Source organism: Caretta caretta, chromosome 3 (genome assembly GCF_965140235.1).
Source record: "Caretta caretta isolate rCarCar2 chromosome 3, rCarCar1.hap1, whole genome shotgun sequence".
Taxonomy (NCBI): domain Eukaryota; kingdom Metazoa; phylum Chordata; order Testudines; family Cheloniidae; genus Caretta; species Caretta caretta.
The window spans coordinates 12,767,114-12,784,447 of NC_134208.1; the positions used below are offsets into that span (position 1 = coordinate 12,767,114).

The 17,334-nt window shown below is 46.3% G+C and overlaps 1 protein-coding gene across 11 annotated transcripts in view; it reads left to right on the forward strand.

Moving 5' to 3' along the window:
* PKHD1 (PKHD1 ciliary IPT domain containing fibrocystin/polyductin) overlaps nt 1-17,334 on the forward strand; it is a 417,278-nt gene that overhangs the window by 335,432 nt on the left and 64,512 nt on the right. For 10 of the 11 annotated variants that reach the window (XR_007356005.2, XM_048845758.2, XM_075126348.1 and 7 more), the window contains one exon: nt 1,313-2,339. Coding sequence is in view for 9 of the 11 variants with exons in the window: in XM_048845758.2 (XP_048701715.2) it covers nt 1,313-2,339 (1,027 nt within the window). In the remaining 2 variants the exon portion in view is untranslated. Of the gene's footprint in view, nt 1-1,312; nt 2,340-17,334 lie in introns of those variants that run through there. The other variant, XR_007356007.2, reaches the window with a different exon arrangement.

Consider the following 17,334-nt stretch of genomic DNA (forward strand, 5'->3'; position numbering starts at 1 on the left):
CTTGATTATCATGCACATTGTAGGGAGAGTGGTCACTTTGGATAAGCTATTACCAGCAGGAGAGTGGGGTGGGTGGAGGTATTGTTTCATGGTCTCTGTGTATATAATGTCTTCTGCAGTTTCCACAGTATGCATCCGATGAAGTGAGCTGTAGCTCACGAAAGCTTATGCTCTAATAAATTGGTTAGTCTCTAAGGTGCCACAAGTACTCCTTTTCTTTTTGCGAATACAGACTAACACGGCTGTTACTCTGAAACCTGTCATGAAGATATACGGTAATCCCCACTTGATTAGGCTTCATGATATCCTGCAGCCCTGAGTTCTGGAGTGCTACTTTTCACACCACAAAGTGCCATTTCCTTTCCTTCATTTGACCTGTGGCCTGGCAGCAGGTGTCGCCTCATTCACATACTGTGGTGGAAGGTGAAGAGGAGCACTCTGTTGGTTTCATTGTCCCATTCTTTGTATACTTTAATGAAGATCTTATTTAAGGCTAAATTGTCCCAGTCTTTTCAGCCTCTTCTTTTATGCCTCTAACAAACTTTTTTTTCCCTTAATAAGTAGCTTATTTCCCCCCAACTTTGTAATGTTGCTGAGAATCGTAGTGTCATAGACTATCAGGGTTGGAAGGGACCTCAGGAGGTCATCTAGTCCAACCCCGTGCTCAAAGCAGGACCAATCCCCAAAGCCAGAAGCCAGGAAGCTGAACGCAGTGGGCTAGATTGTAGCTCAGACTGCACATTAACACAGGAGTACCAAGGGGAAGAAGACTCCCATCTTTATGCCCAGTGCAGGGTACAGTGTTGGATCCAGGTGTACTTCAGTAAGGGTCACTGCATACCCCATCTCCAGAGCACGTGGCAACATGCACAGCTATCTTGTGCAAGAGCAGGGAGGAAGAGAGTAATAATTTACTGCAGTTCCAAATTACGACCTCCCTGTAGCAGAGAGGGAACAGGAACCACAGTTCCTTCCCTTGGATGCTCCTGGAATTGCACAACAATGAACTGCCCCATACTATGGGCTATGTTTGTGACACAATCCACCTCAGTTGAAAGGATTGCTGGGGAGGGGGGAGGAGAAAGCAGGGTTGTTATTCATGTCAAACGTAAAGGAGCTTCACAAAGAATACCAAATTCATGGCAAAGTTTGCTGCCCTGCTAACCAGGATATCTGAGAGAAACAGCTCCTTGCATCATCACACGTACCAGCATCACACAGAAAGGTATACCATGCAAATAATCAGGTACAGCACAGCGTGTAGAAATGGCAGATCAGCCCTTTATTTATTTATTTGTTTGTTGTTAAACAGGCATTTACAGAGAAGACACAAAGTGCATCTACAAGCCCTCTACGCAAGGCTACTTCTGCAAAGACACAGACCATGCACTCGTGATCCTAGAAAGCTTGGACACTGAAGCAGACGGAAGGAGGTCATCTCCAGTTGTATCGGTGACTGGCAGTTTTGTGGAGGCTTTCAGTAATGCAGTTTCACATGTATCTTGCTGTCCTTCAGAACATCCAAGGGCTTTCTATTCGGTCTTGCCATCCAACAAGCTGACTAAGGTTTGCTTCGCTGGTCTAACACCTCCGAGCTTAAGACTCCGCCTCATCAGTGGTCAAAACTCTACCAGACTTCTCATAGCCATCTTCTACAATGAACCCCGCAGCCTTCATGTTTTCATGAATGGGAATTACATTCCACTAGCCTCATCTTCTTCCAGCGCTTTCTTAACTAATGCCATGGCAGGCACCCACTCCTTCAGCTTTGAGAACAACCTTCTCTACGTCCTCCTTCATGGAGATGACCCCATAGAAATATACACCAGCTATTCCCTTCATGCTGCTTTTACCATTGCTGAGACCATTGGAGAGGAGGGTCAAAGAAGGGTGGTCCATCGCCTGGCTGATTTCTTGAAGATTGGACACCTTCATGTCAGAATAGTTCAGAGTGCATCAGGAAGCGAGAGCACGTTAAAGGTTATCTTAGACAATGTCGGCAAGAGGAGGCGTCAGTGCCCTCCCATGACATCTTGCACAGCCTTTTGTAGCAGGGCTGGCTGGGAGAAAACCCGTAGAGGAGCAGCCAGCATTTGGGTTCTGCAGTCATCTCGTGCAGCTACCCCATTAAGAGTGTTGATCATTGAAATTGGAGACCCACCAGGCCTTTTCAGAAATAAGCTTGTTCCCTCCTTGTCGAGCGACAGGTTGAAGAGCTTGGCCAGCACTATTATCAACGCTCAGCAGACTGGGGATCTTCAGCGAGCCCTGGAGTTACCAATTGATACTTTAATGGTGACACAATCTGCTTTGTCATCGCCACCAGCGGGCAGTGCCGGGTAAGTGAGTTACTTGTATGTATCCTTCAAAGCTCATTTATGATTATTTATTATTTTAAGACATTAATAGTTTAAATGAGGGTATTTAACCACTGGAACAGCTTACCATGAGAGGTATTAAATTCTCCATCACTCAGAGGTCTTAAATCAAGACTTGATGTCTTTCTTAAAAATATGCCCTAGTCCAACCAGAAGCAGTTGGTCTGGATGCAGAAGCTGCCAGGTGAAATGCTCTGACCTGCATTCTGTAGGAGGCCAGACTAGATGATCATAATGGTCCCTTCCAGTCTTAAAATCTATTAAACATATGCATGGTATTCGTGTATTGACACAGTGCCAGAGATGGGTACGGTGTGAATAGAGGAAAAAATGACAGGCTCCTGTCCTGAAAAGCTTAGAAATTTAGGCCCTGATGATGCAAACACAGATACATGTGCTTATCGTGACTGCCATGAGTAGAATAGAGCCTTGGGAGGAGACCGATTAGCTGTGTTTGCTCAGGGTGGAAAGAACAGCGCCAACATAATGCAAGTTTGAAAGATACCCACGCGTAAATGTCATGGCTGCCATTTTGGGCGACATACTGAGGACTGAACCAGGGGTCTCCAGAGCTAAAAGCATGAGCTACTGTAACTTGAGAGGTCTTTAGCTGGGGCTGTAATAGACAGAGCCCATCTGTTACTGCCATGTGCATGCCACCCACACCACCTGTCTGTGTGTGTGAAGGGAGAGCAGGCCCTGCGTGGGCACTAGTCCCACCCCTGCCCCGCCACACACATGGGTAGGGAGAGGGGAACAGAACCTCAGCTGTTCTCCTTTCCAAACACCAGCCAATGGAACTGAGCCGGGGCAGGAAAGGTGTAATCTGGGCCTCGTAATGATCTGACACAGATTATTCCCCCTGTGGAGCAGAGAAGAAATTATAACTCTCTGCATCACAATTCCTTTGGCTGGGTGCTCCTGGGGTGGCACAGCTTGCCCACTGTAATATTTAATTGAAATAACCCACCAGCAACGGAAACAAAGAAGATCTCTGAGGGTGTGTATTTAAGGGTAAAGCATATTAGATGATGATACATTTCTGTATCTCCCATATCCTCTCCCCATTCTGTTTCTGTACTGCCACCCCTCACTGTGCAAGCTCTATAGAACCTGTAGAAAGCAATAGGGCTTTAACTAGTAGGAATCTATATAAATGTAATAGGATTCTATAGAAATTACTCTAAAAACCTATACAATTTTATACAAAATGAGATCCTTTTTATAGGTGTTTGTTACTGTTTTTTTTTTAAACCAGCCTATAGATCAAGGATTTAATTCACTATTAAATTCTATAGGATGATTCACTAAATTCTACAGGGTGACTCAGAACACATATAGAAAGGATATTATTTTCTTTTAAAGTCTGTAAGATTTTCCTCTCAGGTTTATGTCTAAAAGCTCATTCCTGCAAACACTTACTACTGGGAGTAGTATTAACTCCCATAGGCAATCTCAGTGATATCAGTGGAACTACTCAATAGTAAGATCCAATAATAAGGATCTTCAGGGACAGGCCCTAAATTAGGGCCTGATCCGACAGAGGGGGATCTGTGACACACACTCACCAGTGGGTTACACAAACACTATCAAACTTAAGGAAGGTATTTGTCCTTCACCACTTGGGTTCCTCTGTAGTGTTATTTATTACTCCCCATCAGTCTTAGACTTTATGGCATCACTTGTGGCTTTGACACTTGTGATATAATAAGGCCCTGGCTAACCTGTAAAATTAAATCAGATATTTCCTGTTGGGACATATAATATCCCCTCTGTCTGTCCCTCATTAGAGTCTAGACAATACACACCAGCACAAGCAGGGATAATGGGGTTGGGATAATGAGAGATTGTGTATTTTTCCACACAACGGGGGAAATTTTCTTCCACACCTGTGTTCTGCAGAAACAAATGAGATTCAGAGATCTCTAGGGCAGATTTAACAGCCTACACCAGCACATGGCCAACAGCCCTGCAATGTCAGACCCCCAGTTCTCCCTGCTTCGCAAAGCTTTGGGCAACAGAGATTGGGGCTCCCTGTTCACAACTCACAAGGAAATGGCTAAAGGTAGCCCTGGGGACCCTAGCAGCAACAGCTCTGCATAACAGTGTAATGCCGACAGACCCTGGTCATCAGCATTGAACCGGGGACCTCTGGAGCTTAGTGCATTAGCTTCTACCGCATGAACTAAAAGCCAACTGGCTCTTAGTTAAGGATGTAGAGGAGACTCATTAATCTCTCGCTCTGAGTGGTCTCAGTGCCACTCGATGGGACAGAACACCAGACCCAGAAGGTGTGTGGGTTACAACAGCAGAACTATTTATCATACTGACAAGACCTATTTTAAATAATTTGTCTCGTTTCTTTATGTGGTTTCAATTTGACTGCTTTTTTAGGGTCAGGTTTCAGAGTAGCAGCCATGTTAGTCTGTATCCGCAAAAAGAACAGGAGGACTTGTGGCACCTTAGAGACTAACCAATTTATTTGAGCATCAGCTTTCGTGAGCTGCAGCTCACTTCATCGGATGCATGTGGGTCAGTTCATTCTGCTGCTTCCTGATTCACCAAGGAGAGAGGGAGATGACAGCTAATAGCTACATGGAAGACAGAGAAAGCACAATAGTAATATACTTGTATACCAAGAGTGTGTGTGTGTATGTGCACATGCATGCACACACATGGAAATAAATTATTCTGTCTTCAGAGCAGGGTTTGCATAGTGCACAATAAATAAGGCCTGGGGCCACGCATTGAGCAAAGTGGATAAAGCAAAATATTGCAGAGCTGCTCATTCAATGAATCGTTGGCACTGAATGAGGCAGGGGTTCTGTGGAAATAATAGTATGTAGTTAAAGCCTGTGTCATAATGCATCTGCACATTGTGAATTAATTATTAACATGACAGGGGTCAGGGTCTGGGATCAGGGCTGCTGCCCACCCCCTACAGAACCACGCGGCAGGGGTCAGGGTCTGCAGCTTGGCCCTGCATGGTGGGATCCAGGCCAGGGGCTGCTGCTCAGCCCTGCCCACCAGGGGTTGGGGTCTGCCGCCCAGCCCCTGCAGCAGGGATCCAGTCGGGGTGGCTGCCCAGCCCTGCACACCAGGGGTCCAGGTCTGGGGACTGCCGCCCGGCCCCACATGTCAGGGGGCTGGGGCTGGTGCTGCTGCACAGCCATGCCCCGTGGGGATAGGGGTCTGCCTACTGGCCCCGCCTGGTGGGGTTCCAGTTTGGGGGCTGCCACCTGGCCCTGCACAACAGAAGTCGGAGTCTGCTGCCTGCCCCCATGTGGCAGGAATCCAATCGTGGGCCGTCGCCTGGCCCCACACAATGGGGATCAGGGTCCGGGGCTGCTGTCCGGTCCTGCACAATCAGGCCCGGGAGTGGAGCTGCTGCCAATCTGTTTTAAACATTAGCTACAATATATTAACAGTAAGACTAATACTTATCGGTTAGCCATTTAATATTTTATATTCCTACTGTGTGTAATTTCTTAGGCTTTTTTAAAAAATGGAAAGTCCGTCATATGGACCCACCAGGACTCCCACATAGTTCATTAGCAGGTTTAGAACCACTTGAGCTAGTGGCGTTACTGATAGCAGTGGTAGGTTATCATCCTGTATGAGGGCCAGACACTAGAGGGAGATGAGACGCACGTTTTTCCAGTGGGTTTCTCAGTTATTTGCTGACAGTGGAGGAATATTGAGACTCAGCAATCTGAAGTTCCATTCTAAGTTCTCAGGGGAGTGTCTCGGGGTCTGTCTGTAACAGACCTTTCGACTTGTGTCCCCACCCAAATCTCCCCCTTCTGCCCGTGGCTCTGCCATCCCCTCCCACGCCCTCAGCTCTTCATCCCAGTCCCCCCACCTTGGTTTGACAACTCAGTTTCCCTCCCTAATCCCCATGGCTCCTCAGGCAACTCCCAGCCTCAGCCTCCTCCCCATCCCAGTCCCACCCCTGTCCCTGACTCCCCATCTCAGTCCCCTTTGCCCTGGCTTCTCATCCCAGCCCTTCCTGTTTCGAATCCTCCCCCTTGCCTCTTCATCCCAGTCTCCCCCAACCCTCCTGCCCCTTGCCCCAGTCTCCTCTCTTACCGCCCCCAAGGCCCAGCTTCTTACCCCTGTGCATTTGACTCCAGCTGCTTTCTGCTTCTCCTCTACACTGTCTGGGTGCCAGCAGTGGGAACCTTACCCCCTGTTCTGGTGCCTGGCACCACAGTACCCTCCGATAGCCAGGAGGAGCAATTGCAGGGGAATTCCTGCGGAGCCTCTGCAGCCCTGAGTGACAGATGGAGTCAGGCTCATAACTGGGTTCAGCTTGGTCAAATTTTCATGAGGACAGCAAAAGACATAACCCCTGACATCAAGGCAACTCCCTGGACAAATTTAGGTCCCTGCTTCAAAGCTCAGAGATGACAGAGCACGTCAACCAAACAACGGTAAGAATTTTGTCACACGGACTGAGAAATTTCAGCACAGACCGTTAATTTGGTGAAGTTATAAAGAACTGAAAACAGTATCTTATAATGGAAGGTGTCATTCAATCTTAACTATAGGTGATGCCTATAATACGGAAGAGAGACCGAGAGAGAGAGTACATTGCTGTGGCAAATGGCGTAATAGCCATAGAAGTAATGTTACAGTTTAAAAAATAAACCTTCAAGTTATGGCTCACTGGGCTGTAATGAATATGGAGCCTTTCAGATCCATCCCAGTTCTGTGATGACTGAAAGCTGTGACCATCTCATGGGCTGTGTGTGAAATGAATTGGAGGGAGTCTCAGCCCAGTGTTTATTGGACAAGCATCCACGTTCCCCCCCTGTCAAGGTTCCTCCCCCACTCTGAACTCTAGGGTACAGATGTGGGGACCTGCATGAAAACCTCCTAAGCTTACTTTTACCAGCTTAGGTTAAAACTTTTCCAAAGTACAAATTAATTTTATCCTTTGTCTTTGGAATATCCACTGCCACCACCAAACTCAAACTGGGTTTACTGGGAAACGTAGTTTGGACACGTCTTTCCCCCCAAAATCCTCCCAACCCTTGCACCCCTCTTCCTGGGAAAGGTTTGGTAAAAATCCTCACCAATTTGCATAGGTGACCACAGACCCAAACCCTTGGATCTGAGAACAATGAAAAAGCATTCAGTTTTCTTACAAGAAGACTTTTAATAGAAATAGAAGTAAAGGAATCACCTCTGTAAAATCAGGATGGTAAATACCTTAGAGGGTAATTAGATTCAAAACATAGAGAATCCCTCTAGACAAAACCTTAAGTTACAAAAAAGACACACAGACTGAAATAGTCATTCTATTCAGCACAGTTCTTTTCTCAGCCATTTAAAGAAATCATAATCTAACACATACCTAGCTAGATTACTTACTAAAAGTTCTAAGACTCCATTCCTGTTCTATCCCCGGCAAAAGCAGCATACCGAAAGACACAGACCCTCTGTTTCTCTCCCTCCTCCCAGCTTTTGAAAGTATCTTGTCTCCTCATTGGTCATTTTGGTCAGGTGCCAGCGAGGTTACCTTTAGCTTCTTAACCCTTTACAGGTGAGAGGATTTTTCCTCTGGCCAGGAGGGATTTTAAAGGGGTTTACCCTTCCCTTTATATTTATGACACCCCCCCTCCATGTTCACTGGCTTCCTTGATGGCATTTTCAGCAGAGAAGCGAAGGACAGAGTGGCCACCACACCTGAACCATCACCCTCCTCTCCCCACTAAAGCTGGTCTTCACAGATCAGGGGCACAGTGGTGGGGGCAGCGTAGGGGATGCTTGTCCTGCTGCTGCCCGTGCTGCACTAGGTCTATGGATGCGTGGAGGACTGTGGACTCCAGCGCTGTCATTTTAGTGCCTTTCATCAAAGTGACTGTATGGAGGGAAAAGGTAGTTAAAAATATTTAGGGTTAGATTGTGGATTGAAGGCACTGCACGTGGCCAGTGCGGGAGTGGAGTCCCACTGCCCTGGCAGGGGCTCCTAGAGATAGCATACCTGACTCGGGGCGCTCCTGCCACACCCTTGGAAAGGAGGGGTGTACGCTCCCCCATGTGCTGTCCCAACTCTGCTGCCCAGTGTGGTCTGCAGAAAGAACGTGGCCCTGCCCTCATTCCTCCCCGCCCCTTTCAGGAGGCTAGGACTGGTGATGGAATTAGACTGGAGTGAAAGATCTGGTTGCTGCATCCCACAATATCACTTTGCATTGCAGGTTAACAATAGACGCACTCCAGTCCTCAAGCCCCCTTTGAAGCATTCCCTTGTGACATCCAGCCCTTGTCACTGGTTACTCACAGAAATACCAGGTTTGCTATCCCCAAGGGCAGAGTGTACACACCAGTTTGTCTGATTCAAATGAGGATCAGTTCTTGTATAACACCACAGCACTGAGTTATATTTATAGTGAAAACAATCATAACTTTCTTGACAACGATTAAGGTTTGAGAAATAGTGAGTAAGTGTAACGCCGACAGACCCTGGTCATCAGCGGGCAGGATAGAACCCGGGGCCTCTAGAGCTTAGTGTATGAGCCTCTCCCACATGAGCTAAAAGTCCAATGGCGTGTGCGTGCGCACTCTCGTTCACTCTCTCTCTCCGCCTCCTCATCCCCCCGCAATGGGACAGAACAGTATACCCTAGAGGTGTGTGAGTTACATATAAAATAAAATCGGTACATGCTTTCTAGAGACTAAACTTAACTTTAACAGGCTAACTATCTGCCTAAAAGCAGTCTTATCTCACCACACATTTCTTTTCCAACCAGGGCTGACGGAGATCCCATTTTCATTAATCTTATCACAGAGCCTAATTCCTTCCTTAGGGGCAGGATCAAGTGGTGTCTTTTTGCCTCCCCCTTATATTCCCCACCATCATTGTTTGTCCCCAGAGTCAAGATGATCCCTGGTGGCATAGTCCCTGGTGTGCTGGCTCCAAGTTGACTTCACATCCTCATGTTGCTTTCTAATGAAAATTGGGCGTCCATCGTGTTGGTTTACAATGCTTTTAATTTACATGTGAACTGAGGGAGACAGGTGAACATACATCCTTTGTCTGGCTGAAACCCCAGCTTGTACTGAATACCTCACATGACATTCTTTATGGATAAACACTATGAAAGCAACATGCTAGGTGTAGTGAGTTTGTCAGGCCTGTCAGGAGTTGCTGTTACAGAACAGTAAACCCTTTGCCAGTTGTCATTGGGGGGCTCTTTGGGTCATTCAGATGAGATCCACTTGTCCTGTTTGTGCTCAGTCCTTCTGGCTTTACTGGTACACGTGGCCACTGGAGCTAGCTGCATTTTCAAAGTCAACTAAACATGGAAATTGACCTGGGCAGAAGAAAATGTCTCCCCTTTTCCTGGATGCTCAGCTGGTAGCTGTTCTCTAGGAATGATCCATCCAGTGAAAGGAAATGTTGGGACTCCTCAAGTAGCATCAAGGGACCACGTTTCACAGACACTGGTATTGCTGAGCACTGAAGTGTTCAGGATGAGAGTCTGGGCTTCGTAGAGGAGCCTTAGAGAATTAGGTATCCATCTCACACTGAACTTTAATTTAGCCTGTAATCTCTTTGGGGCAGGGACTCTCTTTTCCTCCTATGTATGTGTACAGCACCTAGCTCAATGGGGCTCTGACCCATGGCTGTGGTTTCTGGGCATTACCAACATACAGATAATAATGGATTTGGGTGCCTAAATCTCTTAAGTGCCTTGGAAAATCCTGCCCAAAATGATTTACTCCTTCCTTTACTTTAGACCAGGGCTTCCAGGGTATTTAGGTGCCTAACTTCCACTGATATTATTGGGTCACCTAAATACTTTTCAGGATCTGGACCTTTGTTCCTTGAAGGAAAGCATACTTGTCTTCTAAGTTTCCAAACTTCTGTGTAAAACACCGTCTATAAAACATTGACTCAGTTTCATATCATCACAGAACAGCCATCAGATGACAACAATTGCTGGCCGCTGCTAACCTGGGCTAGAATCAGAATAATAGAAATGCGTAGGACTGGAAGGGACCTCAATAGGTCATATAATGCACTGGGACAGGACTAAGTATTATCTCGATCTAGATAATCCCCGATAGGTGTTTGTCTAACCTGTTCTTAAAAACCTCCAATGAGGAGATTCCACAATCTCCCAAGGTAATTTGTTCTAGTGCTCAACTCCCCTTACAGCTGGGATGTTTTTCCTGATATCTAACCTAAATCTCCCTTGCTGCAATTTAAGCCCAGTACTTTTTGTCCTGTTCATGTGGATAAGAAGAACAATTTATCACTCTCCTCTTTATAACAACTTTTAAAGTACTTAAAGATTATCATGTTCCCGTTCAGTCTTCTCTCTCCAGACTAAACAACCCCATTTTAAAAAAAATCTTTCCTTCTAGGTCATGTTTAATCATTTTCGTTGCACTTATTTGAATTTTCTCCAGTGTGTCCACATCTTGCCTGAAGTGCGGTGCCCAGAAATGGACACAGTGCTCCAGTTCAGACCTTATCAGTGATGAGTAGAGTTAGAAGAATTACTTCTCATGTCTTGCCGACAGCATTCCTGCTATCATGTCCCAGAATTATGTTCACCTTTTTTGTGACACTGTTATAATTGTTGACTCATAGTTTGTGATCACTGTTATAATTGTTGACTCATAGTTTGTGATCCACTATAACCCCCAGATTCTTTTCTGCAGTACTCCTTTCTAGGCAGTTATTTCCCATTTTGTATTTGTGTAATTGATTATTCCTTCCTAAGTGGAGTACTTTGCATTTGCCCTTTCTGAATTTCATCCTATTTCTCCAGTTTGTCCAGATCATTTTAAATTCTAATCCTGTCCTCCAAAGTGCTTGCAACCCCTCCCAGCTTGGTATCTTCCACAACGTTTGTAAGTGTACTCTTTATGCCACTACTCAGATCATATCTGAAGATATTGAAAAGAACCAGACCCATGACAATCCCCTGCGGGCCCCCACTCAAAATGTCAGGGGTTGGCAACCTTCGCCACGCAGCCCATCAGGATAATCCGCTGGCAGGCTGTGAGACATTTTGTTTACGTTAACTGTCCGCAGGCATGGCCCCCTGCAACTCCCAATGGCTGTGATTCACCATTCCCAGCCAATGGGACCTTCGGGAAGCCAATGGGAGCTGCAGGAATGGTGACCCGTGGCCACTGGGAGCTGCGAGGGGCCGTGCCTGCGAACAGTCAACGTAAACAAAATGTCTTGTGGCCCGCCAGTGGATTCCCCTGACTGGCTGTGTGCTGAAGGTTGCCGACCTCTGCAATATGCCCTTCCAGTTTGACTGTGAAGCATTGATAACTACCCTCTGGGCACGGTTTTCCAAACCCTTTTTCACCCACCTTCTGGTAGGTTAATCTAGGCCAGGGATCTTAAACTCGAATTACCAGGAGGGCCACATGAGGACTAGTACTTTGGCCTGAGGGTCGCATCACTGACACCCCCCAGCCCTGCCCCCACTCCACCCCTTCCATGAGCCCCCACCCTTGCTCTGCCTCTTCCCACCCCTTCCCTGCCCGCATTCCAACCCCTTCCCCAAAGTCCCCACCCCAACTCCGCCACCTCCCTATCCCTATTCCAACCCCTTCCCCAATTCCCCGCCCCTCCCTCCTGGAAAGCGCTAAGTGCCTGAAGGTAGGCAGAGGAGCGGGGATGCAGTGCACTGCGGGGAGGGAGAGTGGTGGGGAGGGGAGCTTGGTGGCCGGCAGGAAATAACTCTGGGGGGAGGGGGAGGGGGAGCTTGGCATGCTGCAGGAAATATCGCCATGGGTCGTGTATTTGAGACCCCTGATCTAGGCTATATTTCTCTAGTTGGCTTATGAGAAGGTCATGTGACACAACATCTTATTAAAGTTGAGATATATCATGGCTATTGCTTCTCCCCTATCCACAAAGCTTGTTACCCGGTCAAAGAAGGATCTTAGGTTGGTTTGACATGATTTGTTCTTGACAAATCCATGTTGACTGTTCCTTATTATCTTTTAGGTGCTTACAAATTGATTGTTTGATTATTTGCTCCATTATCTTTCTGGGTACCAAAGTTAATTTGACTGGTCTGTAATTCCATGGGTTGTTCTTATTCTCCTTTGTACGGATAGGTGCTATGCTTGCCCTTGTCCAGTCCTCTGGGATATCTTCTGTTCTCCATGAGTTCACTAAGGGTTTGTCTATACAGCAAAGAAAAACCCATGGCTGGGCTATGCTAACTGACTCTTGCTCACTGGGCTCAGACTGTTTCATTGCTGTTTTCTTGGTACCCTTTATGTCCCTTGCTGGTTTAATCTCATTTTGTGCCTAGGCCTTTCTAATTTTGTCCCTACGTGCTTGTGGGGTTTATTTTTTTGGTTTTTGTTTTTTATTCATCCTTCATCATTTGACCTAGTTCCCACTTTTCATCTGACTCATTTTTGAGCTTCAGGTTGTTGAAGTTCTCCTGGTTAAGCCAGGGTGGTTTCTTACCATACTTCCTATCTTTCTATGCATTGGCATAGGTTGCTCTTGTGCCCTTAATAATGTCTCTTTAAAACACTACAAACTCTCCTGAACTTGTTTTTTCCCCTAGACTTGCTTCCCATGGTCTGAGTTTGCTTAAGTCTGCCTTCTTGAGGTCCCATTATCTTTATTCTGTAGTTTTCTGTCCCACTATTCCCGGATTCATTCCAGTGACTTAGGAGTTAAAGAGTCTTTTACCCATTACCAATCCCCTGAGCCATCCTCAGACTGAGCCTTATTTGAAGCTACCCTCTGTTTAATATCTACTGTACATAGTAAACCTATCTAAAAAGCCGTCCTTACTCAGAGTGTCATACCATGCCTGGCAGCTATGGAAATGCACTGATCACACTCCAGGGTGACACCTGTGAATTACAAGAGTCAGGGGATGAGAATTAAAGTCGTACCCCGGCTGCAACTGCTGCTGAAACAGCAGCTGCTAAGGCAATAGCTCTCCAAGAGCCAGCTGATTCCAGATCAGCTGCTAGGGCAAGGGTGGGAAGGGGAAAGAAAGGGAGAGAAGGGAATAAGAGAGATGGACCAGAAGGGGTAGCAGCAGAGCAAGCAGAGGAGGAGGAGAAGGTAAGGGGGAGGGGTGGAGTGGATGGGAAGGAGCTAGGAGAGGGGGGTCAATTCCATCTCACATATAACACCAGACCGATCTGTATGGGAAAAACTGGGGTTCTAACTCCATTGGGGAGATATGATCAATCAAGCTGCACTCTGATAGTTGATGACACCAGTACAGCTCCTCAAGTGTGTGTGTGTGTGTGTGTGTGTGGGGGGGGTTATCTGTTACTAACTCCCATTTTAAAATGAATGGGCCTGATCCTGAGAAGCAAGAAGCAACTCCTTTAGGAGTTATGAATGCCACTCGTGCTCAGGGATTAAACCACAGGTGATTAAAACCATGTGTCACTTTTCTATGGTATTTGAAAAGAGATCTGTCTCCTACTATCACCTATTTTACATAAGCTGCTCACAGACCAGGTTTCCCCTTAACAATGAGTGGGAGACATAGCTTCTGGAAAGGAAGGGAGTGTCATTGTTGATTCTCATGGCAACTCGTACAATGATCTCCATGTGCTACAGTCCCCACGTGCGTACAGCTGAGCTAAGTGGTGGCACCGTGACAGCCTCAGCTCGGAGGGGCTGATTTTCTCCTCCTCTACATTGGAGTTGCTCCCATGCTGAACCATTCACTTCCATGGAGTGAGACTAGTCAAATCGGTGTGAGTGAAGGAAGAACCAGGCCCTCAATATTGTAGCTTCCCCATTTCACTTTGTTCTGAGTGTTGCTTAATGTACCATTAATTTTTTTCCACATGCCTTGTTTGTAGAAAGCTGGCGAGTTAGGGGTTAAATGTTTTTGGGTGCTGGGGACTTGGGTTCCTTTTCTGTATACCCTAGTTTGGCTGCAGGACTTCACGCCCGCAGGCCACAGTCACATTATCAGCTGGAAATTGGATAACGACAGCACAATGACAAATCCAGGTTGCTTGCAATAAGGTGCTAATCCCTTTGCTTTAATATTGGAGCAGCGTGTAATGATGTTTGGACATCACTCCAGTTTACTGACGACCCCACTGGGGCCTGCAATAGAACCTTACAACTGTCTAACAAGCCGTCAGGTGACTGCCGTCGTCAAAGCAACGGACGGTGCAATCTAATCTTCCCTCCATCCCTTCCAGCTCCCAATAAGGCCCAGATTATAGAAGTGGCCCATCAGTGCTTGGTAACTCAAATCAATTAACGTTAATTCGCACAATGCTATGATGTATTGTGATCACTTTCATTTCGGAGAAGGGGGAAGAAATTGCTATAATTCACCTAAAATGAGGTTGTCTATGGTGCTGAGGTATTAATTGGGTGTCCATATTAAATGGAAAAGGAGCACAGTAGTGAAGGAAAAGTGGATGAGTGACTCTCTTGGCTGCTATTGACCTATCAGAAGAAGACAGTGCCCTTTTCCTTTGCTTTTATCTATTACAGTTTTCCCTATTGCGTGTCAAGTTGATGTATTATAAAAAATTCATTTGGTGACCTTTCACCCCCCTCGCAGATTAAACAATTTCACTGGGATGGCATCATTAACAGGGCCTTGCATTTAATGATGATTTCTCTAAAAGGCCACGGAGATTCGATTTTAAGCTAACAGATTTATTGCACTATTATAACATATCGTAAAAAACTGTACCACCTACGGTCTGGTTTTAGGATAGAAACTGTTTAAGAGTTTATATGGAGCTTAAAGTGGTATTACCTTGGGATACGCTGCACCATCAAGACTCCGACCTTCGGCGTGGTGCTGTTTACATTTAATAAAAGATGTTTCTCCAACAGTAAACTTAAGGAGTGTGTTAGGGAAGAAGCTTGACTTAGTTCCTAGCCGCTAGTCGGCGGCATGATGAATAGGGGTACTTCCGTTGGTTCCCAGTTAATAATGGCTGTGACCAGGGAGCTTTCAGGATGTTTGTTACTGGTGCTCTAAACTCCCCGCCCTATAGTTTTGGAACATTCAGCTCCTACCTGCTCTGCAGGGTGCATGCCCTTGAATAACACGGAGTGCCTGGTTAAAGAAAAGCAGCACTCTTGCCGCAGAACACGTGGCGCTGAAAAGCTGCTAACTCCACTCTGCTGAGTCCTGCTGCACTGCTGCTGTCGGCTTACCACTCAGGTTTGCAGATGTTCTCCTGCGATGGGGAGCTGCGCTCTTCCAGTCCTCAGGTCAGCTGGGGCCTCATGATAGTCAACTGGGAACACTTGGACAAGAAGGGAAGGCTGGCCTTATGGTCCGGGATTTGAGAGATCTGGGGTCAACCACTGGCTCTGAAACAGGCTTCTTAAGTATGCGACCTTGCTCTAGTTGTAAAACAGGGATAATATACTTCCTTCATCTGTTTAGATCATAGGCTTGGATTGTCTCTGACAATGTGTATGTACAACACCCAGCACGATAGGGCACAGATGTTAGTTGGGGTCTTTAGGTGCTATTTTTGATTTATTTGTAGAAAAATAAATTGCCTGAAAAGACTGGGAACCACAAGTTAATCAATGTTCTTGAATCTGTCTCGCTTATCCAATCCTTTCTCGTACACTGGATTGCCCCACATGCCCAGTTTGTAACAGAAGGTTTCCATTGCTTTTGAAATAGAGAAACCCAAACCAATTCGTCATTGGAGTTGCCTCTTTTAGTCCAGTTTGGTTCAGAAAGGCTAACGGAGTCACTTGTTTATTATTCCAATTCACACTATTATCCTGCCCCTCCTCTTTAGTCCCCTGAACTATTAGATCTCCTCTGCTTAGCTCCCTGCCTTCACAGACTCTAACCTCCAGGGCATGGGACACATGGCTTCTTTCATAGCTCACTGTCAGCACATGCTCCCTGCAGAATTAGGGTATGGATTGAGGGGCCCAAGTTTTAGAAGTCTGGCCTAAGTGACTTGCCCTGTGTCAAAGAGGGAGGCAAATCAGAACGCCTGGCTCCCAGGGTCACATTCTGACCACGACACCACACTTCAATCAACTGCCCAGCCTTTATAAAAGGACATTATTGATGTTATTTTTAAAGACCTCTTTTGTTTTGCTGCCAACAAAACCAAAGAAACCTAAAGCTGAAGCCTGCTTCCAAGCTGAATTTCTTTCTTCAGCTTTGTGCTCTGTGTGTGTGTGTGTGTGTGTGTATATCTAGGAAGGTTGTTTTGTCATAGTCTTGATTGGCTGCACCTGTGTACTAGGGAGGGGTCCTATCCTGTCCCCAGGCTTCTCTGAGAGCCCACGCACCCACTGTCCCATCATTGTTGCTGAATGATAAGAGCCATATTATGTGACTCTGAATCAGGGGTAATCAGTAGTCTGCATGTCTCCTCCTGCCTTTGTTATGCATAGGGTTGCCAACCCTCCAGGATTGTCTTGGAGCTTCCAGGAATTAAAGATTAATCTTTAATTAAAGATTATGTCATATGATTAGACCTCCAGGAATACCTCCAACCAAAATTGGCAACCCGAATTATGCACCTCCTTCCCCATCCATGTCCTTTCCCCACACCTGCAGTTGTTTCACTCCCAACAGAAAACACTAGGATTCTACATGTACTGCACCCCACATATCACTGATCTCTCAAATGCTTCCCCTTCTCTTCTGTTACTTCTGAATGCTTCTTAATTTCCTGTCCTGTCTTCCCTACCCCTGGGCCTGATCCAAAGCCCACTGTAGTCAATTGAAAAATGCCCATTGATTTCAATCTGCTTTGGATCAGGTCTGCGGGTCTGAACCTTTCCCCCCTTGAAGTCAATTGCCAACTCATTGACTTCAATGGTGCAGGATCAGTGACTACGAGAACATCTTAATTTCCTTCTGTCAGCGCAGTCCAATTTCTCCCTTTACCGCTTCAGTCCTTATGATGCATCCTTCTACGTGCCCCGCTTATTCCAGTTTCCTTCTGCCACACTTAAGTTCCCTGT